We start from the raw sequence: 24,320 nt of genomic DNA, 5'->3' as shown, positions 1-24,320 counted from the left end.
ATTAAGTTAATACTTAAATAAATTTAAGAAACTGATTTTATCTCCCTCATTTTGTTCCCTGCAAAATTCTCAACCCAGGCTTTAAATTCTTATTTCTTTACAAGTTAGGGCTTTTAAGAGATCATGCACATATGCATGTACTATATCCAAACACAAAAATTGGCTTAAAATTACATCCTTTTAACAACTCAAAAGCAATTGTTTAGTTATATAACTGACTGACTTTATTAACTCCAGTTTTCCAAAACATTTGTGTACACTGTTAGAACTAGTTTCTAACAAAAATAAAAACATCAAACTTAACAAGAAAGATACAAAGTTTCTCATCTCTACACAAATTCACAAACACTAAAAAAGGAATCTAGTCCCTAATCCATAGACTGTAAAATGCTGCTGAATGCTAATTAAGCTAATTAGTGCTGATCAATTAATGCTTAATTAATGAATATCAATATTAAAATACATTTGATGTTTTTCTTCTAAGTGATGTTTTCAAGACATTTCAAACTTTCTCAAGCATAACATTTGCCATTTTTTTGCAGTAAATGATAGCTATTACTCTCATTAGAATGAGATTTAAAGTAGTTCATGAATTTTAAGCCAAACATTAATGATTTTCAAAGGACATAATGTGATTAAACATAATATGGTTTAATAAGTCAACCTAAAAAGCAAATCTAGAAAAGTAATGGGGGAAAGTGATAGATGAAATGAAGAATAGAGAAACTTGAGGTGCCTGGGTGACCTCAGTCAGTTAAGCATCCAACTCTTTGGTCGTGATCTCACAGTTTGTGAGATTCTCTGTCTCCCTCTCTCTCTCTGCCCATCCCCACTCACACCATTTCTGTCTTTCTCTAAATAAAAAAATACGAAATTTAATGGATGTTAAGACTAGGTGATGGGTATTTGGGTGTCCCTTGTTCCATTTTGCATACGTTTTAAAACATCCATAAATTAAAATGAATGGTAGCATAATAAAATAATTTACTATAATCTATGTAACAAGTATAACTTTTTAATCAAACCATTACAACGTATTCACAAAAAAAACTACAGTTACAACAAGCTTTATATCAGACTATGTACTTGGATGTTTAGAATAAAACTTAACCTTCAAGTATCACACACAGTGTATTAATTCCCATTTACAATAAAATACATCTTTTGGGGCGCCTGGGTGGCTCAGTCGGTTAAGCGTCTGACTTCAGCTCAGGTCACGATCTCCTGGTCCATGGGTTTGAGCCCCGCGTCGGGCTCTGGGCTGATGGCTCAGAGCCTGGAGCCTGCTTCCGATTCTGTGTCTCCCTCTCTCTCTGCCCCTCCCCCGTTCATGCTCTGTCTCTCTCTGTCTCAAAAATAAATAAACGTTAAAAAAAAAATTAAAATACATCTTTTAAAATTGTGTTTAACAATTTATCATAGCTAATATTATTAGAAAATAAGCTGAAAATAAATTATCTTCAAAAATTTAAGAGAAATAAAAATTACGAACAAGAACCTTTCAAAGTCTACTTATTCTGAATAGAAAGAAAAATAAGTCCTTCACTTAAATAACTTACCAAGTAACATATAAAACCAATGCAATCATACAGTTACCATAAAAAAATACTGTCTGAAAAACATGTTCATGTCATTTAAATTTCTAAATTTGAGAATTTTTTGGCTGGCTGTGATGCAGTTTTAACATTCTATGCATAGCACGGATTGCAAGGGGTATTCCCTGGTTCTGACTCAGAAGGTTGCAGGTGGGATCCAATAAAGCATTTCTTTTTTTGTTTTGTTTATTTTTGAGAGAGCGAGAGCAAGAGTGAGAGACAGAGTGCACTGTGCACAAGCAGGGGAGGGACAGAGAGAGAGACAGAGAGACAGAGCCAGAGAGCCAGAATCCAAAACAGGCTCCAGGCTCCGAGCTCTAAGCAGAGTTTAATGCCAGGCTCAAACTCACAAACTGTGAGATCATGAACTGAGACAAAGTTGGACACTTAACTAACTGACTGAGCCATCCAGGTTGCCCCCAAGAATGCATTTCTTTTCTTTTTTTTTAAAGCAGGATAAATTATTTTCTTTTAGTGGGGGCAGGGAAGCAGCTAAGGGAGAGGGAGGGGAAAACAAAGAGAAAAAGAGACAGAGAGAGAGAAAAAGAGAGAGAGAGAATCTTAAGCAGGCTCCATGCTCAGTGAAGAGTCTGACACAGGGCTCAATCCCATGACCCTAGGAGCATGACTTGAGGCAAAATCAAGAGTCAGAAGCTCCATCCACCGAGCCACCCAGGTGCCCCCCACCCCCACCAAGAATGCATTTCTAACAAAATGCCAGGTTATACTGATGATGTTGGTCTGGGACCACACTTTTTAAACTACTGTATTGAGCAGTGTAAATGATTAGTCACTCACCAATCCTATAAAATCTTCACAGAAATCACTGTAACAACCTAACCAGGATTTTTAAATCCTTTTTATGCCATGAACCCCTTTGGGAGTCTGGTGAAGGGTACGGATGGACCCCTTCTCAGAATGTTTATAAATGTATAGAATAAAATACATAACAAAGGAAACCAACTGTATTGAAGTAGTTATCAAAATATTTTTAAAATATGCTTCTTGCCAACATCATACTTAATTGGTGGAAAACGGAGAGCTTTTCCTCTGAGGTCAGGGGGAAGATAAGGATGTCCACTGTCACCACTTTTATTTAACATAGTACTGGAAGTCCTAGCCACAGCGATTAGACAAAATAAAGAAAAAAAGGCATCCATGTTGGTAAAAAAGAAGTAAAACTCTACTTGTAGATGACATGTATAGTACATGTAGAAAACCCTAAAGATTCCACCGTAAAACTACCAGAACTGATAAATGAATTCAGTAAAGTCACAGGATACAAAGCAATGTACAGAAATCTGTTGCATTCCATATACACCAAAAAAATGAAACAACAGGAAGAGAAATTAAGGAAACAATCTCATTTACAATTGCACCATAAACAATAAAATATCTAGGAATAAACTTAACTAAAGAGGTGAAAGAAAGACCTGTATGCTGAAAACTATAAAACGAAAGAAAGAAATTCAAGACGATGCAAAGATATGGAAAGACATTCCATGTTCATGGGCTGGAAGACAAATATTGTTAAAATGTCCATACTATCCAAAGCAATCTACAGATTTAATGCAATCCCTATCAAAATACCAACAGCATTTTTCAAGTAACTAGAACAAATAATCCTAAAATTTGTATGAAACCACCAAAGACCTCAAATACCTAAAGCAATCTTTAAAAAGAAAACTGGAAAGATCACAATTCCAGACTTCAAGTTATATTACAAAGCCGCAGTAATTAAAACAGTATGGTATGGGCATAAAAATAGACACATAGGTCAATAAAACAGAAAGAAAAACCTAGAAATAAACCCAAAATTACATGGTTGATTAATCTTCAACAAAGCAGGAATGAATACACAATGGGAAAAAGTCTCTTCAACTGTCAACATCCCAAAGGGTGTTGGGAAAACTGGACAGCCACATGCAAAAGAATGAAACTGGATCACTTTCTTTCACCACACACAAAAATAAACTCAAAATGGATTAAAGACCTAAATGTGAAACCTGAAATCATAAAAAAATCCTTGAAGACAGCACAAGCAGTAATTTCTCAGACATCAGCCATAGCAATATTTTTCTAGATAGGTCTCCTGAGGCAAGGAAAACAAAAGCAAAAAATAAACTATTGGGTCTACAACAAAATAAAAAGTTTCTGCACAGCAAAGGAAACAGTCAATGGCAACCCACTGAATGGGAGACAACATTTGCAAATGATATATCCAATAAAGGGTTAGTATCCAAAATATATAAAGAACTAATACAACTAAACACCCCAAAACCAATCCAATTAAAAAATGGGCAGAAGACTTGGACAGACATTTCTCCAAAGAAGACATCCAGATGACCAACAGGCAAATGCTAAGATGTTCAACATCAGTCATCTTTAGGAAAATACAGATCAAAACTACAATGAGATATCACCTCACACCTGTCAGATTAGCTAAAATCAACAACATAAAAAACAACAAGCATTGGCAAGGATGTGGAACAAAAGGAACCCTATTGCATTGTTCGTGGGAATGCAAGCAAGTGCAGCTACTGTGGAAAACAGTATGATGTTCCTCACAACATTAAAAATAGAACTACCCTATGATCCAGTACCCAGTACTACTGGGTATTTACCCAAATAATACAAAGTCACTAATTCAAAAGGATACACCCCTATGTTTATTGCAATATTATTTACCAAACTATGGGAGCAGTCCAAGTGTTTATTGATAGATGAATGGATAAAGAAGAGATGATACACACACACACACCACTCATTCAACCATAAAGAAGAATGAAATCTTGCCATTTGCAAAGACATGGATAGAACTAGAAAGTATTAGGGCACCAGGTGGCTCAGTGGGTTAAGCATCTGACTCTAGATTTTGGCTCAGGTCATGATCTCATGGCTTGAGCCCTGTATTGGGCTCTGTGTTGACAGCACAGAGCCTGCTTGGGATTCTCTCTCCTTCTCTCCCTGTCCCTTGCCCTCTTGCTCACTCACTCGCTCTCTCTCTCAAAATAAATGTTAAAAACAAAACAAACAAATAAAAAAAAACCTAGAGAGTATTAAGCTAAGCAAAATAAGTCAGTCAGATCACACCATATGATTTCACTCAAGTGGAATTTAAGAAACAAATGAGCAAAGGAAAAAGAAAGAGAGAGAGAGAAACAAAGAAACAGACTCTTAAATATAGAGAACAAAACTGATGGTTACTAGAGGGGAGGTGGGTGAGAGGATTGGTGAAATAGGTGTTGGGGGTTAAAGAGTACACTTATGATGGAAAAAAATAATAATAAAATAAAAAATAAAATAAAATATGCTTTTTAATTAACATAATTAAATAAGATTTAAAAGCTTTTTAAATAACTACCATGATTTCAAAGTAGTAAAAAGTATAAACGATTTTTTGAGATATGAACAACTGTAGCATGACACAAAAATATTTGTGATTTTGATTGGTAACAAATTCATAGATACTGCTAATACTACTGTGGGTTGTTGCCTACGTTCAAAATTGAAGGAAATGCTACATTTCAGTTAGTGATTAGTGAAAATAAAGTTACAAGAACTTCTGAATTCTATCCCTGGACACTCTGGAGGCCTGTGAACTTCAGGTGAAGAACCCCTACAAAAGCCAAAAAGGGAAGTATTTCTCAAAAGTATATTTCGAAAGAATACTTGGCAGCAACAAGAGAAGACAGTTAAAAGCTAAACCATTTACAAAGCTTTTGTCATACGGATAAAACTTTGAGTTTTAGATCTGCTTTAAAAAGAAACAGCAGAATAAGGTACCTTGATTTTAGAGCTATTAAGAACTAGCAGAGTAATTTATTCAACTTTTAAATATTTGAATTTCTATATTCAATCTTAAACCAAGCTTTCTCTAAAAACATAAATGATTCAGCTTAAAAGATAAACTAATCTTTAAATTTTAGAAATTAATGAAAAATTTTAAATTATCATCTCTCTCTAGTGACAATATTTAAGTGTATAACAATTGATGAAATGGCAAATCAAGTTAAATCCTTGCTTAACCACCTAGCCTCTAAAGACCTCTAACAAAATTTGGAAAAAAATTTCAACAAAAACAAACAATGCCAATCAACTTAGTAGATGCTTACTGCTTTTATTAGTCTTAAAAATTCAATTTATGCCCGTTATTGTTTCCTGAATTCTGAATACTTCTTAATAAAGAAAAATACCATCACTCCTATAATAGCTTTCCTCAAGTTTAAAAATGTTTCATGGGTTTTCAGCAAGGCTAGTCTGCTGGTCTGAAGAGGAATATGCCAAGAAAAGAGAAATGTTTATCAAGAAATAGTTTGCGATTCCAGAAATAAAGATTCTCTAACATTTATTCTAATTTGTATTGTATTTAAATAACGAGACTTAAAATCTAGCTAAAACCTGTTAAGATAGGCACATTATGCAACTATCATGAAAATTATGATGGGCACCAACATGTTTGAGCATCTTCACATTTACACCCTCATGAGGTGACACCCTTTCACTGGACATGAACTTAAAGGAGCCAAAAATCAAGGAAATTACAGGTGATTCCACAATTCTCACAGCCAAATTCAGACCAAGTACTGTCATTCTGAGTTTAGTTAATGGAATCAAGCATTCCTGAATGCACATATTTAGAATGTTAATTGTTCTGTATGCAAAGCACATTTAAAATACGTATGTACATATGTACAAAAATAGATAACAAATTGAAAAATACCAGCAATTTGGGTAGAAAAAAAATATTTAAAATTTCTCCTTTACTACAAGTTTCATTCAAAGAGCATAGTGTGAAAAAACACATTAAATAGGATACACATAGCCCACCAGGAAAAGAAAACAGATCCAGTATCTAGTATGACAATTTACCAAATTTTTCTTCAAACTACCATTTAAAATTTTTATTTATGGGGGCCTAGGTGGCTCAGTCAGTTAAGTGTCTGACTTTGGCTAAGGTCATGCTCTCTTGGTTCGTGAGTTCAAGCCCCGCATCAGGCTCTCCGCTGTCAGAGCAGAGCCCACTTAGGATCCTGTTTCTCTCCCTCTCTGCCCCTCCCCTGCGCGTGCTCATGCTCCCTCTCTCTCAAAATAAATAAACATTAAAAAAAAGATTCTGTATTTTAAAAAAGAAAAAATAAAAATTTTACTTTTTTAAAAAATGTTTATTTTTGAGAGAGACTGCACATGAGCAAGCGGGGAAGGGGCAGAGAGAGAGGTAAAGAGAGAATCCCAAGCAGGTTCCAAGCTGTCAGGGCTTCAGCACAGAGTCCAACTCAGGGCTCCATCTCAAGATCATGACCTAAGCCAAAATCAAGAGTTGTACACTTAAGGGACTGAGCCACCCAGGGGCCATCCATTTAAAAATGTTAAAGTCTAACATGACAAACAGAGATAGAGAACAGCATTATATTTCAAGAGAGCTCTGAAATCTTTTTATTCTTACTTCATTGTATAATTTCTTGTTGAGACTATTTTGATTAAATTTTTTGTTTATGGATATTTTTGAAATTCTTAACTTTATGTTTATAAGAATAATAAACTAACTGAAGTTCAATTCTGATTTTTCTCTTTTGCCCCTTTTCCTCTTTTCAAGAATCCTAAATAAAAATAACCTTTCCGGAGTTTTTTAAGTCCTTAAAAAAATCTCTATATTGAAGACTAGTGTATAATCTTAGAGTTTCTACTACGGAAAAGAAACATTTTGTGTAATGAAGCCTTAAGACAGTCTTAAATTGATGTGAAAACCAAGCTGTTTCACTGTCATGTAAAAATATTAACTTCTATAATGATATGAGGTTATGTCCCGTATTTTAAGCTTAATTTACTCCTTTACAGTAAAAATGGTTTGATCACTTCTGAAAACTTATGGCAAACTTATAGTAACAAATAATAATACCTAAATAAGCCATTAATTTCTGTTGCTTCACCTAATGATTCATTAAAATTTTAAATCACCACACACCGCCTATGATTCATAGTTTTACCGGAAAATTGATTGAAACAGATGAAGAACTGTGTCAAAGAAGCCTTCTCTGCCCAAAGAGAACACACACCTTTTACCCAACTCCTAGAAATGATATTATTCTTTGTGTGCTCCAGTAGATTTACACTTGCAGTTGAGGACTTACTCACTCTATCTCCAGCACCAAAACAGGGCCCAGCACACATTAGGCCCTCAAAAAAAGACGTCAAATAAGTGAATTTCAATGTCACTTTCACATGTTTCCAACTCAAATTCCTGGAGTTCAGGTTTAACAATGTCTTGAGATTAAATTCACTCCTTTACATTTAAGTATCACTTTATAAATGCTTCTGCCCACATTACTTCATTTCATCCCTCTTTGTGAAATAAACTGTCGAAAGAGATACCTTAAGTATACGGTAGGAGCTTTTATAATTAACCTAAAATACAGGAAAAGGGGGGCTTTTTTTATTTATTTAGTTGACAAGTCAAAATAAAATAACAGAATCCAGCCTGTAGTCTGACACTCATAGATTTGGGGGAAGAGGAAAATGGTTTCTGTTCCGGAATCCCTTGACTGGTATGACACTCTTTCACAGCTCCTGATAAACAAAGCAAAGGTAAACAAGCGCCATCCTTAAAACTATCTCAGTCAAGTTGGGAAAACCGGCAAACGACCAACCGAGACATTGAAGTACTTCAAAAACAACTTCTACGAGAATTTCTCCACCCCGGCCGCTTCCCTGCGGGCCGCGAGGTTTTCCCGGCTCCAGGAGGGCCATGAGCCCCGCTTATGCCCCGGTGGAAGCGGCCGCACAATGACAGTGACACCGTGGGTCTCTCGCGGCCTGCGTCTGGGACAGCTGGCTCGGCGCCCTGAAGGGGGGCTTCAACAGTAGCAGCCCCTCTCCCGGGCCCTTCCGGGAGCCCCCGACAGGCCGGAAAGGAACCCGACCCGGCTCGGGAGGAAAAGCCGAAGGTAGGGAAGGCGGCAGTGCCCGGCGGACCTGAGTAGGGTGTGGGGCACTTTTTAACGAAAGGAGCATTTTGTGCCTCTTCCAGGCTTTCTGCTAAGTGGCCACATTCCGGCTCCAAAGTCAAGAGGCCTGAACGCGCGCGGGCGGGCGAGCAGAAGGGGTCTACTTCAAATTTGAAGAAACAGATGCTCCAGAGGTTGGCAGAACCCCATCCTAAAGTGGGGGGGGGGGGTGCCAGGAGAAACGCCGCGCATCCCATCACACCCTCAAGGCAGGGTACACCTCTTGCCCTCCCCGAGATCCCCACCCCCGGCCGGTACACTCCTGGGCCATTGGCTCACGTGAGGGACTACTTCGTTACCTCTCTGCGCGGAGGCGAGCGAGGAGGTGATGAGCCGCGCGGCGGCGGCGCCGCAACTACAAGCGCCGCAGCCGGACATCTCCGCTGGGCCTAGGCTGGGGCTTTGCCCCCTGCTGCCCTCCGGTCTCAGCGGCCCGACTCCTATTCGCAGGGCGCGCTGACTTGGCTCCGGACCCTCCCGCCGGCCCCCAGACTCAGTGCAGAGTTCACCGCCTGGGAGCCAGGCCTTCGCGCTCTCGGTTCCCGACTGCCGTCTACTCTGTAGACACTTAACCCCCCTCCCTCCCTCCCCCGCCTTCTCTTACCCTCACCCCCTCCGCCTACCGAGCCCGGGGAGCGTGCGCGCGCCTGCGTCCTAGGCCTAGGGAGGGGGTGTGGGCGCGCTCTGCGTATACGTGGGTGATACGCCGAAGAGCGGAGAGGGGAGGGGGGCGGTAACCTGGGCGCCAATGAGCACGCTACGGCGTACGGCCGACCCCCACTGGGATAACTACAATTCCCGACATGCAATGCTTCCGGAAGCCCCTTATCCTATCATCGAAAAGTGCTACAGATGCGGGAGATGCGTGCCGGGAGTTGTAGTCCCAACTCCTGGCAACTTTCGGTTTGTGGCGGGGAAGGTCATAATGAGACCTGTTGGTGGCTTAGTTGGCCGCCGGACTCCTTAAAATCCTTTGGCTGCTGCTGGACGCTTCAAATTGAAAAAGTTTCTTCCACCGGCGATTCCACATCTTCTCTACCTTATCTTCTTAGTTTCCTCACTTACAACGTGGAAGAGGTATTTTTACTTAGTTCCCCGAACAAGAGCTGTTGGCAGACAGCTCTCTTTCCTTGTTCTCTCAAACCAAGTGGTAACTCTTCCAGCTGTTATTAGTCCCTGGATGCTTAGTGATCCTTTGTCGGTTCCCTTAAGGACTTAAGCTGATCACACCCTAGTAAATAGTTTTCTGTTAACCTTTGAGCGTCTGCAGGGCTGATTCCTCTCCGGACAGCTGAAGCAGGTGTACAAGGTGGAGGATGGTGACAAATGAATCTGACTCTACATTTTGGTTGGCACCAGACTATTTACTTTGTAAGATTTTGTGAATATTTGCTAAGATTTTTGGTAACTCCAAAGCTCAGGAAAATTGCCATGTGCGCTTGGATGCCTTTAGTTCTGAGCTTAGGTGAAGGGAGGGGGGTGGGGGGCAGGGAGAAAAGGGACAAGTCCAGTCACACAAGTTATCTAGCCCTCATTATTCTTGGATCAGAGAAATGTAGCATCTGGTTCCCTGGGTCTGGCCATGAGGAGGGGCGTTGGCCTTGGCCCAGGCCACACGTGTTCTGTGTTTTTCTCTCGCAGGGAGTTGACTCCTGTTATCTTTTCAACTTAAAGTGGTAGAGACCAGATGGTAGCGCAGGTATTCCTTAGCTGCCTCTATTAATAGAATTTCAAGAGAGGAGAGACTCTAAAATTTCCTCAATCCAGTATTTTCAAACTGTGTTCCTAAAATCCCTCAGAAGCCATAGCTCTGTGGTGGGGGTGAGGTGACTTTTAAAAGGGTGGACCTCTTTTGTCTCCTTCTCCATGCTACCCCTACATCAATCAGAGCGGCTCTGTTTTTATCTATTTCATTTATTGGGGTTTTGTTCGAAGACAGAATTATTATGCTTAATTTTTTTTTTTTTTTTTACATTTATTCATTTTTGAGAGACAGAGTGTGAACAGGGGAGGGGCAGAGAGAGAATACACACAGAACCCGAAGCAGGCCATCAGCAAAGCCCGTCGCGGGGCTTAAACCCACGAACTGTGAGATCCTGACCTGAGCGAAGTCAGACGCTTAACCGACTGAGCCACTCAGGCGCCCCCAGAATTGTTCTGCTTTAAAACCGTGTTCGGGAAACCAATTTGACAATAAATTTCATATTAAATAAATAAATAAATAAATAAATAAATAAATAACAGTGTTCAAAAACCATTGATTCTAGTACAAAGCTCTTTTAGCAAGGAGCTAACTAGGTCACATTGACCCTAACACCCAATTTAAATTCCTTTCATCCCACCCCACTTATATTTCAATTATATGCAATTTCCTTCTTATACAAATAAAGAAGTTGTTCCTAAAACCCATAGGTTGGGTGCCCAGGTGGCTCAGTTGGTTAAGCATCCAATTTCAGCTTAGGTCTTGATCTCATGGTTCCTGAGTTCGAGCCCTGCATCAGGCTCCACACTGACAGTGCAGAGCCTGCTTGGGATTCTCTTTTTCTCTCTCTCTGCCCCTCACCCACTTGCACATGCTCTTTCTCCAAATAAATAAATAAGCTTTTAATAAAAAAAACCTATAGATTGCAAGGGGCACCTAGGTGACTCAGTTGAGCATCCTACTCTTGATTTTGGCTCAGGTCATGATCCCAGGGTTGTGGGATCAAGCCCTGCTTCAGGCTCCGTGCTGAACATGCAGCCTGCTCAAGATTCTCTCCCTCTGCCCCTCTCACCTACTCGTGCTCTCTCTCTCTCAAATTAAAAAAATATGTAAAAATAAATAAATAAATGGGGGGAAAAAAGTTAAAGCCTATAGATTGCAAGCTGAATAAAAGCATAGCTCAGGTTTACCTGAGGCTTTCCTTTCTCTGACTCTTGAGAAATTTGAATTCAACAAATATTTATTGAACACCAATTATATGCCAGGCACTGAGGAAATAGCATTGAATCAAAGAAAATGTTTCTCTCATGGAGCTTCCATTCTAGTGGGGGAAAGATAAGATAGACAGTAAGCATGTAAATCAAAAACATATGCTACTGGTATGACAGGAATATCCTTACGTTGTTGTGTCATATATCCTTATATTATTACCAGAATGATGAAGCATTTAATTTTATTTATGGATTGATGTTTTGTGTTTAGCCTGTATTCCCAACTGGACTTGGAGCTCTTTGAAGGCAGGTATTTCATTATATACTTGGGCTAAATACACAGTAGAAAATCAGTAAGTACTTGACTAAATACTCCTCTTCCAACAGTGCTTTTGCTTGGCAGAAACCTGGGGTGGTGTTTTTAGAAAATCCTACATATAATCAGAGCAAATTATAGTTGACAAAGAGGTGTTAATGGATACAAATGCAAATTTATACAATGGTTAATCCAACTGATGAGTGTCCCAGAAGGAATTCCTAGGAGATGCCTGATTAGCAGCACATAGACTTTGCCCTAGAAAGTGCAAAACAAAGAGAGCTGTACCCAACTCAGTTTAACTTTTTCTCAGCAATGTGAACAAGGGTCATATGGCTTTGGCACCAGACTGGTGATATTTTCATCACACGGACAACATGAATTTGGTAGTTTTGGTGCATCATCCCAATTCGGTGCTCAGTGGGATAGAACATACCTGGATTATTAGGAACAGCTCCCAACAAGCATGGATTGGGACACTAAATTTGTGCTAGGCTCTTTAATGGTGTAAGTCTTACAGCAGTGTTTAGATTGAGGAACTTGTACCATGGGGATACACCAAAACTTCCCATTTGGTATTGGAGCACAGAAGGTTGTCAAATTTAAATAAAATAACATCTATTTGGGAAAGGGTTCAAACGTAAAGGACCATTCTTTAGGAACTACTTTGCTGTTTGATAAAGGAGCGTATTCCATTTTATAAGTGTACATTCCCTGACCTGAAATTCACATGTTGGGACAGTGTTCTTGCTCCAAGGTGTGGCCAGGTAGCTAAAAGATGGAGTGGACATAGCTGTCTGGGCAAAGAGCAATGAGGCTCCAGAGGCACATTAAGACCTCCTCTCTCACTTGGCACTATGTGGACAACCCCTGCTCAGGTTACTCTCAGGTCATTCCTCCACATTCTGGATTTGGAAGCACAGAGTGAGACTTTCCCTGTGATAAAATGGATCCTCAACTAGGAATGTGATATTGCATAGTCACATCTTACCAGCTTTTTGGAACAAAATACTTCCATATCACATCTACTTTCAACTCTTTTCTGACAGGTTAATGATACTTAAAAAAGAAAGTGCAATTTTCCAGCTCAAATAGTTTCATTCAAGTAGCTGACTCCTTATCCTGAGTTATTTACCTTTTATAACCTACATAGCTGAAAGCACATAACTTTTTATGTCTGCATTTTATATAAAATTCTTTTTTTCTCTTTTATATTTGATCCTACCTGCCAGGACTTTGAACATTATGAGTTGCTAAGTGAAAAAGATTTTTATAGGTTAGAGTCAGGAGTCATCCAATTTAGCACTGGATTTTTCAGATGAGGAAACAGGCCTATAAAAAGTCAGGGACTCATCCGACGTCACATAATGAGTCTAAACAGAGAGAGAAATAGAGTCCAAGTCTCCTGATTTCATTTTATTTTTAAGTTTATTTTCAGAGAAAGGGAGAGAAAGCAAGCATGAGTGGGTGGAGGGGCTGAGAGAGGCAGGGAGAGAAAACTCCCAAGCAGGCTCTGTAGAACCCAAGCCTGACGCATGGTCTGATCCTATGAACCGTGACCCGAGCAGAAATCCAGAGTTGCCTAACCCACCAAGCCACCCAGGTGCCCCAAGTCTTCTGATTTTAAAACTGTGTTCCTCAGTCATCGCTTCTTAAACCAAAGACTCTTTTTGATAAACATCAAAATCTCACCTTCTCCACCAGAGATTCTGGTACAGCCTCTGAGAGAGCCGTGATCCTTTTGGGAATCACTGTATCTTCCGAATAAAGACATTTCTTTTTAATTTTTTTAATGTTTATTTTATTTTTATTTTTTAAATATACATCCAAATTCGTTAGCATATAGTGCAACAATGATTTCAGGAGTAGATTCCTTAATGCCCCTTACTCATTTAGCCCATCTCCCCTCCCACAACCCTTCCAGTAACCCTCTGTTTGTTCTTAATATTAAAGAGTCTCTTATGTTTTGTTCCCCTCCCTGTTTTTATATTACTTTTGCTTCCCTTACCTTGTGTTCATCTGTTCTGTGTCTTAAAGTCGTCATATGAGTGAAGCCCTATGATATCTGTCTTTCTCTGACTAATTTCGCTTAGCGTAATACTCTAATTCCATCCACGTAGTTGCAAATGGCAAGATTTCATTCTTTTTGATTGCCAAGTAATACTCCATTGTATATATATACCACATCTTCTTTATCCATTCATCCATCAATGGACATTTGGGCTCTTTCCATACTTTGGCTAATGTTTATTTTAGAGAGAGAGAGAGAGCACGAGCAGGGGAGGGGCAGAGAGAAAGGGAGACATAGAATCCAAGCAGACTCCAGGCTGTCAGCACAGAGCCTGATGCGGGGTTCGAACTCATGAACTGTGAGATCATGATGTGAGTTGAAGTTGGATGCTTAACCGACTGAGCCACCAAGGTGCCCCTGAATAAAGACATTTCTTTTACGTGGCTGGACACTGATCCTTCAGATTAGCAGACATTGATACTACCAGGCAGGTAACAAGAACTCAACAATTATATTAAAAAAAATAAGGACAAAAAATAAAGTGGGGTTTATGCTTGTAGGTAGTTTGAGACTCAAAATAATACTAACAACATTGTGTAGAACTCTACAAAGTTACTTCCCACCTACTTTCTCATCTGATTTTCATAGCAACACAGTAAGGTATTGTTATTATCTGCATTCTGGTCTTGGCAGCTGAGAAAATTAAGACATAGAGGGTTTAAAAACACTTGTCCAAGGTCACAGCAGAACCAGGACTCTCACCCTAATCTCCACGAGTATTTCCATTACTTGCCTGTATCCTCTTACAAAATCTGATAAGATTTAAGGGGTCTGCAGAGTCTCCCCTCCCTACCCAGAGATATCTCACATCAGGGACTAAAAAGCCGCCATTCCATGAAGGCAGTGATCCCCCATCCTTCCTTCTCTTAAGAATGACCTGGGTATTTGTTAAAATATATGTAGGCTCCTCCCCTAAAGGTTTTGATAAAATAGTCTGTAGTGGGGCTCAGGAATCTATCTTTTTTCAAGATTTTTTTAAGTTTATTTATTTATTTTGAGAGAAAATGAGTGGAGGAGGGGCAGAGAGAGAGAGTCACTGAGGATCCAAAGTGAGCTCCGTGCTGACAGCAGAGAGCCCAATGCGGGGCTTGAACTAATAAATTGTGAGATCATGACCTAAGCTGAAGTTGGACGCTTAACTGACTGAGCCACCCAGGCACCCCTCAGAAATCTATTTTTATTGCTAGAATCATGAGATGCTAAGGTTTATTTGCAGAAATGAATAAAGTGTACTTGCACTGTGGTGGTAGAAACCTGTGCCTTTATTTCATATTGTCTCTTTTTTAGGTTCTCTCCAGTTGCTACCATTTTTCCCCTCAGGGAGCAGCTGCCCAGCCTTGATATTGTAGGGAGACCCAGGGGTCTATAGGAGGGTGCTCACCATTCTCCTGGGCCTGCCCTTGGGGGCCGGCCGGTAATGACTTCAGATAGCACAAGGCCCCTTTTGTCCTTGATTAGAGGACAGTCCTTTATCCTGATGTTCAGGAAGATGGTCAGCAGGTGGCACTAACTCACCAAAGTTTCCCTCTGAATCTATAGGGTAGAAGGGGTGAGGGTGAGGGGAGTGTTCTTAAAGCTAATCTTTTGGAACTTTTGGTGTACCAAATCGTGAAGACAGTGCCAAGAAATCCTTGTTTAGTATTTTCTAAAGGGCAAAGATGTCAGAGGGAGAAGGACTGGTGATTCCAGCTGGGTTACTTACCAGCTGTGTGACTTCTGGCAAGTTACTGAGCTTTATAAGCCTGTTTTTTTTTTTGTTTTGTTTTGTTTTTTCAACTATAAATTGGATGCTCTTGACTTCCTGGGTTAAATGTGAGGAATAAATGATTCTTTGACCTGTAGTACACAGTAGGTACTTAATAAATAATAAAGATCTTTTTTACTGTGCAATACTGTAATTTAGGGCTTTCCTTTTATGACTGTAAAAAACCTTTTAGTTGTGTTTCTTAGCCAGTTTGTTGATGACCTCACCCTACTCCATTATACCTCAGTGTTGTAAGGAGCTTGCTTGATTTCAAATGAAAAATCAAAGACAATTTAAATAAAGACTTGGGGGAAAAAAGGAAAAACTGAAAGAGAGAGGTGAAAGAGGAAGTAGACCCTTGGTTTATAAGTCCTTTTCAGTTTGCAATTAACATACATTAGGCATAATATTAGATAATAAAAGTGATATTTACTTCAGTAACAATTGTAATCATTTATTATTTTCAAGCAGTATTTATTTATACACAAGCAACCACTAGGCTTTGTGTGTAAAGTAGTAAATTAGTAATTGGTAAATTAGTCAATACTGAGGAAATGAGGAAAAAAGGCTTTGAGTCACCAAAATAAATGTTGCAAAGCTGGCACATCAAAGTTCACGTGCTTTGCTCATACCCAGGCATTCAGGATTTCACTTTGAGTCTGTTTATTCTTTTTTTTTTTAACATTTGTTTTTGTTTGTTTATTTTTGAGAGAGAGAGAGAGAGACAGAGCATGAGCAGGGGAGGGGCAGAGAGAAGATGGAGACAGCATCCGAAACAGGTTCCAGGCTCTGAGCTGTCAGCACAGAGCCCAACACAGGGCTCAAACTCGCAGACCGCGAGATCATGACCTGAGCCGGAGTCGGACACTCAACCGACTGAGCCACCCAGGAGCCTGAGTCTGTTTTATTCATTTTAAATATTGACTTGGTCATATGTATCTCTGTCCCACAAGTGAGTACGTTACAAAGGGGAGAGGCACTTGAAGCAAGTGAATTAATCACAACCAAAGAGTTTTCTAAGAGTCTGACAAAAAAGAAGGAAACAGAAAAATGGAAGCAAGAACTTAACAAGAAGAGTATATAGTCTGAATTTATCTGGTATTGGTCAAATTTCTTATATATCATATCAGCCCTGGATGCCATTTTATTGTACTACCATAATAATTGGCATTCATAATTACACTCCTGATACATCAAGAAAGATTCAATTGTGTTATTTCTGTTTTTAAAAAGATAGAATATATGCTTTCTTACAAAGATCTCTGCTCAAGGGGTGCCTGGGTGGCTCAGTCGGTTAAGGGTCTGGCTTCAGCTCAGGTCATGATCTCATGGTTCGTGGGTTTGAGACCTGCCTTGGGTTCTGTGCTGACAGCTCGGAGTCTGGAGCCTGCTTCAGATTCTGTGTCTCCCTCTCTCTGCCCTCCCCCGCTTGTACTCTCTCTCTCTCTCTCTCTCAAAAGTAAATAAACATTAAACATTTTTTTTGAAGATTTCTACTCAAAATATATCAAAATGTTAAAATTTGGAGCTTAAAGAGAGGTAATAAAATTGAATTTTCTGGAAAACTACTTCTGTAGAACAAATGAATCTCCTCCAATACCACAAAAATGAAGCATCACCTTGTTAAATCTGAACACATTTTCAGTCTTTTTCATTTCGAGCTGTGGGTGCATAGTAGTAACAGCAAACATTTATATAGTGGTTACTATATATGCCAGTAACTAATATATACTATGTTCATGTATATGTTCAACTAATCCTCATAATAGCTACATAAGGTATGTATTATTTCCTCAAGTTTATAGTTGAGGAAGCTAAAACATACAGAGGTTAAATAAATTTCCAATATTGCATTGCTAATAAAAGAAGCAATATTTGAACACAGATGGCCTGGTTCTAGCGCCATGCATTTAACCACTGCCCTATGCTCTGCAGGACTCACTATTAGATTGTCTTAGATGAAACACATTTTTTATTGCATTGGTGGGCTTACAAAAAGAAAATTCTCTAAGAACATATATGCCAACTCTTATGTTACTGCATAGAATGAAAATTTATATGAGTATTTTAAAGAATCAATAATAAGTTCAGGAGGGGCGCCTGGGTGACTCTTTCGGTTAAGTGTCCGACTTCGGCTCGGGTCATGATCTTGCAGTTGGTGGGTTTGAGCCCCGCATCAGGCTCTGTGCTGACAGTTCGGAGCCTGGAGCCTGCTTCAGATTCTGTGTCTCCCTCTCTCTCTGCCCCTCCCCAGCTTGTGCTCTGTCTCTGTCTCAAAAAGTAAAAAAAAAAACATTAAAAAATAAAATAAAATAATATGGATCAATTAAATTAGTATTTGTACAGTGGCAAAATATCTTCAAGCATTAGGACAAAATGACATTTCAGATAATAAAAACTTGGTAGAACAAAGTTGGACTCATACTTCCTGGATTAAATACTTTCTACAAAGCTGCAGTAACCAAGACAGATTTGTACTGTCATAAGAGTAGATATACACAGCAATAGAATAGAATTAAGGGTCTAGAAATAAACTCTCACATTTACAGTTAATTTATTTTCAACAAGAGTGCCAAACCCATTCAGTGGGAAAGAAGAATCTTTTCACCAAATGGTGCTGGGTCAACTGGATATCTATATACAAATGAAGTCGGATCTATATATCATCTCTGTCTAGATCTATATCTAAATATCTATTCATAAATTAACTCAAAATGATTCAAAGACCTAAATGTAAATACTAAAACTATAAAACTTTTAGAAGAAAATATAGATGTAACTTCATGACCTTGGGTTAGGCCACAATTTCTTAGATATGACACCAAAAGCATAAGCAACCAAAAATAAGTAAATAAGACTTCAACACAATTAAAAACTTCTGTGCTTCAAAGGACCCTGTTAAGAAACTGAACAAGCCACAGAATGGGAAAAAATATTTGCAAATCAAGTATTGATAAGGGTCTAGTATTTAGTACTCAACAATAAAAAGATAACCAAATTTTAAAAATAGGTGCTATAGACTGAATGTGTGCCCCCAAAATTTGTATGTTGAAACCTAATCCCCAATATGATGACAGTAAGAGATAGGGTCTTTGGGAGGTGATTAGGACATGAGGGTAGGGACCTCATTAATGGAATTAGGACCCTTATATAAATTTGTCCCTAGCACCACACATTTGTGAACCAGGAAGCAGACTTTGACCAGATACCAAATCTGTTGGCACCTTAATTTTGAACTTCACAGCTGCCAGAACAATAAGAAATACATCTCTGTTACTTATAGGCCTCCCAGTCTTTGGTATTTTTGTTATAGCAACCCAAACAGATTAAGAAAATAGGCAAAGGATTTGAACAGACATTTCTTCAAAGATATAGAAATGACCAGTAAGTATATGAAAAGATTCTCAACATCACTAGCCATTAGGGAAATAACAAATCAAAATCATAATGATATATTTCATACTCACTAGATGACTATCACTTAAAAAAGTAGAAAAAGGGGGACCTGGGTGGCTCAGTTGGTTGAGCAACTTGCCTCAGGTCATGATCTTGCAGTTCGTGGGTTTGAGCCCCACATTGGGCTCTGTGCTGTCAGCTTGGAGTCTGGAGCCTGCTTCAGATTCTGTGTCTCCTTCTCTCCCCCTCCCCCACTCACACTCTATCTCTCTCAGAAATAAATAAGAATTAAAAAATTAAAAGAACAGAAAATACCAAACGCTAGCAGGGATGTGGAGAAATGAGAATACCCTTGCTGGTCAGACTATAAAATGAGGCAGCTGCCATGGAAAATAATTTGACAAAAGTTAAACATAGTTACTACATGACCTAACAATTCCCCTCCTGGGTATATACCTGTGAGAACTGAAAAGATATTTTCACACAAAAATTTGTATATGAATGTTCATGCCAACATTATTTAAAATAGGCAAAAAGTAGACACACTCATCAACTGATAGATAAATGTGGTATGTCCATACAATGGAATACTATTCCACCATAAAAAGTAACAAAATATCAATACATGCTGGGACATGGATGACACTTGAAAACATTATGCTAAGTGAAAGAAGGCAGACATAAAAGACCACATACTGTATGGTTGCATTTATATGAAATGTCCAGAATAGGCTAATTCACAAAGACAACGTGGTTTGCCAGGTGCTCAGTGGAGGCGGGATAGGGAATGATTGCTAATAGGTATGGGGTTTCTTTCTGGGATAAAAATGTTCTGGAATTAGAAAGTGATGGTGGTTTTACAACTTTGTAAATACAGTAGGGGCACCTGGGTGACTCTGTTGAGTGTCCAACTCTTGGTTTTGGCTCAGGTAATGTGTGACTGAGCCTCACGCTGGGCTCTAGACTGATAGCGCGGAACTTGCTTGGGATTCTCTCTTCCTCTCTCTGTGCCTCTCCCCCACTCATGCGTGCTCTCTCTCTCAAACATTAAAACAAAACAACTTTGTGAATACACTAAAATCCATTGAACTGTGAATTTATTGTATGTGGATTCTATTTTAATTTTAAAAACCTTATTGTTCTACCAACAATAGGCCTTCCCTAAAATTATTTCTAAAAGGTATTCTTCAGGAAGAAGAAAAATGGCCTTAAAACAAGGTCTGAGGTGATAAACAGATAAACCTAAACAAACATTGTACAAAATAATAAATGCTTATTTTGAGCAGCAAAAATACTAAAATAGTTTAAGGGCTGAAGATACAACTAACTTTGACTTTGTTACAATCACCATATATAATAAAAATTCAAGAGAAAGCACTAAAAGAATAACAAAAGTGTAAAACTTCTAAATTAGTGTAAGGAAAAGAAATAGAATAAGAAAAATATTACTCAATCCAAAAGCTAACAATAAGAGAAAAAGTGATTTAGAAAGAAACCATCAAGTAAGATGGTAAAATCATATCTAAACATAACTATAATCACCATATGTATTTAATAAACTCACCAGTTATATACAGATTTTTAGATTTACTAAAACAAACTAAAATCCAGCTATAATGCTGCTTACAAGAAACACATCTTTTAAAGGATACAGAGGGGTGCCTGGGTGGCTCAGTCAGTTCAGCTCAAGTCATGATCTTGCAGCTCTTGAGTTCGAGCCTGGTGTCTGACTGTGCTGACAGCTCAGAGCCTGGAGCCTACTTCAGATTCTGTGTCTCCCTCTCTGTCTGTCCCTCCCCGCTTGCACCTGTCTGTCTCTCTCAAAAATAAATAAGCATTAAAAAATAAAAATAAATAAAAGGATACAGAAGGTTAAAAGTAAAAGATATGAGCAACTACTAATCCAAAGAAAGTTGGGAGCTATATTATTAGACAAAACAGGCTTTAAGACAAAAAAGCATGATAGGAACAAAGAACGTAACTACATAATGATAAAAATTAAACTTGCAAGAAAGCACAAAGATTCAATACTTAATATGCATCCATTAAAAGAGCTTCAAAATATATAAAGCTGAAATTTAATCACAAGGACAAATTACATGCACCATCTAGTAGAAGATTTCAACACATGCCTTATTAACTGAACTGAACAATTAACAAGTTTGAGTTAATGGTTCTATGTAGAGCCCGGCACCCAATGATTAGAGAATACACTTTGTTTTCTCCCAGCTGCACAAAGAAACTACCAAAACTGACCAAGTACTAGGTCACGAGAAAAGATTCTACAGATTTCAAAAAACAGGTACCACACAGATCTTATTCAATGTATTTAAAATCCCCTGATGTTTGGAAATGAAAAATCCTAAGCTCCCAGTAAACCCACTATCTGCTCACTATCCCGCTGAAGTATTCACCTTTTGGGGTGTCTCCACAACTCATCAGGATTCCTTTTCTTGAATTTCTGCCACCTCCCCCAGCAACCATCACTGTATAATAGGACTGCCCTTTAATGCCCCCACCCCCCATTATGGCCACGTTGATTGGACCAGAGATGGAGTGCTGATTCAAACTGGGCCAATCAGTTGCTCTCTTCAAGGAATCCGGGCTTAGAGCAGAGCTCTTCTTTGGCTTGAGGAGATGACCACCTCTCCTATGAACCCTGGGGAGCAGAGAAACCTGATCTGCAAAGAGAAACTAAGGGATCCTGCAGAGTAGAGACCACACTATGACAGGGAAAGGCTGAGAAATAGACTGGCCAGAGGGACCTGGAAAGCTAAGACAGAGAGCTAGAAACAAAGAAAATCTGAGACAAAAAGCATGTACAACAAGACTGAGTTAGAGATTGAGAGAGAGCAAAAACCACTGAGAGAATAAAAGAGAATCAAAGCCAGAGAGAGTGATGACCTGGATTCTGATGGCTTTGCAGTGCCCGATTCCATCCTTCATGATGTCTGCTAACATGGCACCCCCTGTTACTTGTAACAAAAGCCTTCAGCGTGCAGTCCCACCTCTGCTCCTCAGCTCTAGCTGTCCCTTTGCCTGAAACTCCCACCTTCCCTGTTCCTCCTCCAAATTGGCTTAAGTCCTCTCAATCTTTCCAAACCGTTCTTGTCCTGACATCTTGGTGATATTTTCCTCTATCACCTCAGCTGCTAAAGCTGTCTAAACTCTAGAGAGCACTCTGCCTGGAAAATGTCCATGCTTGGAAACAAAAGCAGCCTATCTGATTATGCCCTTTCTCCTTGCCATCTGGTATGCATCCTTATACAGTTCATTCTTGGTAACTGGCTGATCAGCCTGTGTACAGCAGGCTGAGAGTGAAACCCCAGGGCTTTTCTAAAACGAATGTTCTGTCCACCCAGTGTGTAGAGTCTCCACAGGGGAAGGAAACACCCGATGAATCATCAGCAGTTTGATGAAGCAGAGGCATCCAAGAAACTGTTCTCTTAGTCTCACTGAAAATCATGGAAAAGACTTTAGAGATGGTTTAGTTTCTAATCTAGATCAACTCCTTCATTAAAAAAATTCATTCGTTCATTCATTCATTCATTCATTCATTTTTGAGATATAGTTGACATATAACATCATATTTTAAGTATACAACCAACTCTTTCATTTATAGATGAGGAAAATGAAGTCTTGGGGAAACCAAAGTCACACTGCTAGCAGGGAGCACATCTGTCTTTAGAAGCAAGATGCTTAGAAATTAGGTAACATGAGTTCAACTTGATAGTGTTTCCTTGTCTGAAAGAGAGTTATCTGCCATCCCTTCTCAGCCTCTACCCGTTTTTGCATAAGCTGTTTCTGCTTGTGCCATTGAGCCTGACAGCCATATCTTCAGCAAACCAGCTCCTAGCTATCATTCAAATTAGATGTCACCTCCTCCAAGAAACCTCCTCTGACCACCAAGTCTGACCACAAGACCTCCAAGTCTGGTGCCACCATGTGTAGCATATTTTATATACACACGAAAGCCTCTCTGCTTGCACACATGGTTTGGCATACAGTAGGCACTCAGTAAATATTTGGTGAGTGAAGAAAAACATCAGGTACCACTTACCACCTGTTGAAGTCCATTTATTCAGCACCTCAGTGGAAAACAGAAAAGGAAGGGCATGGGGTGAGAGCCCAATCAGCTCACTTTTCCTAGCACCTCCTCTTTGTGAGTTTGAAGGGACCTGGGTTGTCAGGTTGAAGCACCATGCACTCACTCCTGAAGCAGGGAGGCATCTGTTCTGCAGTTAGCTAAAGAGTGACCCCTCAGCAAGGACAGTCAAGCTTCCCAAATAGTCAATGATGGCTGCTCCCTGGGAAGTGTAGTCTGGAAGCAGGTCAAGGAATAATCACAAGGCCACTAGGCCCCAGACCTGCATTCACTCACTTTCTTGGAGTTCATGAGAATGGGGTCCTCAGCCAGAGAAATTTCTAATTGATTATGAAGCAAACCCTTGGGAGCTGGGCAGATACTCTTCCAAGAGTATAAACGTCCAGTCCAGGCCAGAGGTGACCAAGAGGAGCTGCAACTCCAGGAAATCAAAGAAAGCTTTTTATCTTGATTATAAATGATGCCCTCTCTTCCCCCAGGCTCCAGGGCCTCTTTTCTGTCCTCTGGACAGATTCTGGAGGGGTTGGGAGAGGGGCAGTCTACATCTTACCCAATCCCATGTTCCACCGCCCTGACTCTAGATGCCTCCAAGATTACTCTGGTGCCACCCACTGGCCTCTGGTTTACTATTTTAAACCAAATACTTTTTCCAATAACAAAGCCCTGTCCATTTGGACTAGTTGTTTTACTCAAGGGACACAACAGAGATGTGGTATCTGGAAAAGGTGGGCGTCTTTAGAAGAGCTTGGAATTAAAAAAAAAAAAAAAAAAAAAAGCCCATCATTTCTGAGTGAGATCAGCCAGCACAGCTGGAGAAGGCAGCAGGCTATGGGGGGTTGCTGAAGGAGCACTCGGCCAGCTTGCCAGACCCTGGGCCAAGCCATTGTATAAGCTCCCCAGTATTGGAAAGAAAGAAAGAAAAAAAAAAATGGGACATATTTTTAGCTTTGCTCAGGAGCCCAGAACATACTCACAACTCCAGGAATCTTTGTTCTTCTCTGCAAGTGGAAAATATGATCCATGAGAACAAACTTGACCGCTGGAGCGTATGCCTAGTTACTCAACCCTGTAACAGGAGGTGGGGGTGGGGGGTGAGCTGTGCCTCATGCCACCTTGTGACCACTTTCCAGAGTCTCCTCTGTCCCTCTGAGCAGCTGGCTCACTTTAATAGTTAAG

At 39.6% G+C, this 24,320-nt stretch overlaps 1 protein-coding gene and 1 long non-coding RNA gene across 3 annotated transcripts in view; one reads left to right on the top strand and one right to left on the bottom strand.

Moving 5' to 3' along the window:
• Positions 1 to 9,202, bottom strand: part of CLPX (caseinolytic mitochondrial matrix peptidase chaperone subunit X) — a 40,960-nt gene extending 31,758 nt beyond the window's left edge. The window contains exon 1 of the mRNA XM_030317910.2: positions 8,899 to 9,202. Within this exon, the coding sequence (XP_030173770.1) occupies positions 8,899 to 8,977 (79 nt within the window). The 5' untranslated portion in view covers positions 8,978 to 9,202. The remainder of the gene's footprint in view (positions 1 to 8,898) is intronic.
• Positions 9,203 to 9,517: 315 nt separating this feature from the next.
• Positions 9,518 to 24,320, top strand: part of LOC115515800 — a 63,880-nt gene continuing 49,077 nt past the window's right edge. For both annotated transcript variants that reach the window (XR_004343779.1, XR_003969413.1), the window contains exon 1: positions 9,518 to 9,676. This is a non-coding gene — a long non-coding RNA (uncharacterized LOC115515800). The remainder of the gene's footprint in view (positions 9,677 to 24,320) is intronic.

The sequence above is a fragment of the Lynx canadensis genome, chromosome B3 (genome assembly GCF_007474595.2).
Source record: "Lynx canadensis isolate LIC74 chromosome B3, mLynCan4.pri.v2, whole genome shotgun sequence".
NCBI lineage: Eukaryota > Metazoa > Chordata > Mammalia > Carnivora > Felidae > Lynx > Lynx canadensis.
This window is presented reverse-complemented; position numbering and strand designations above follow the sequence as displayed.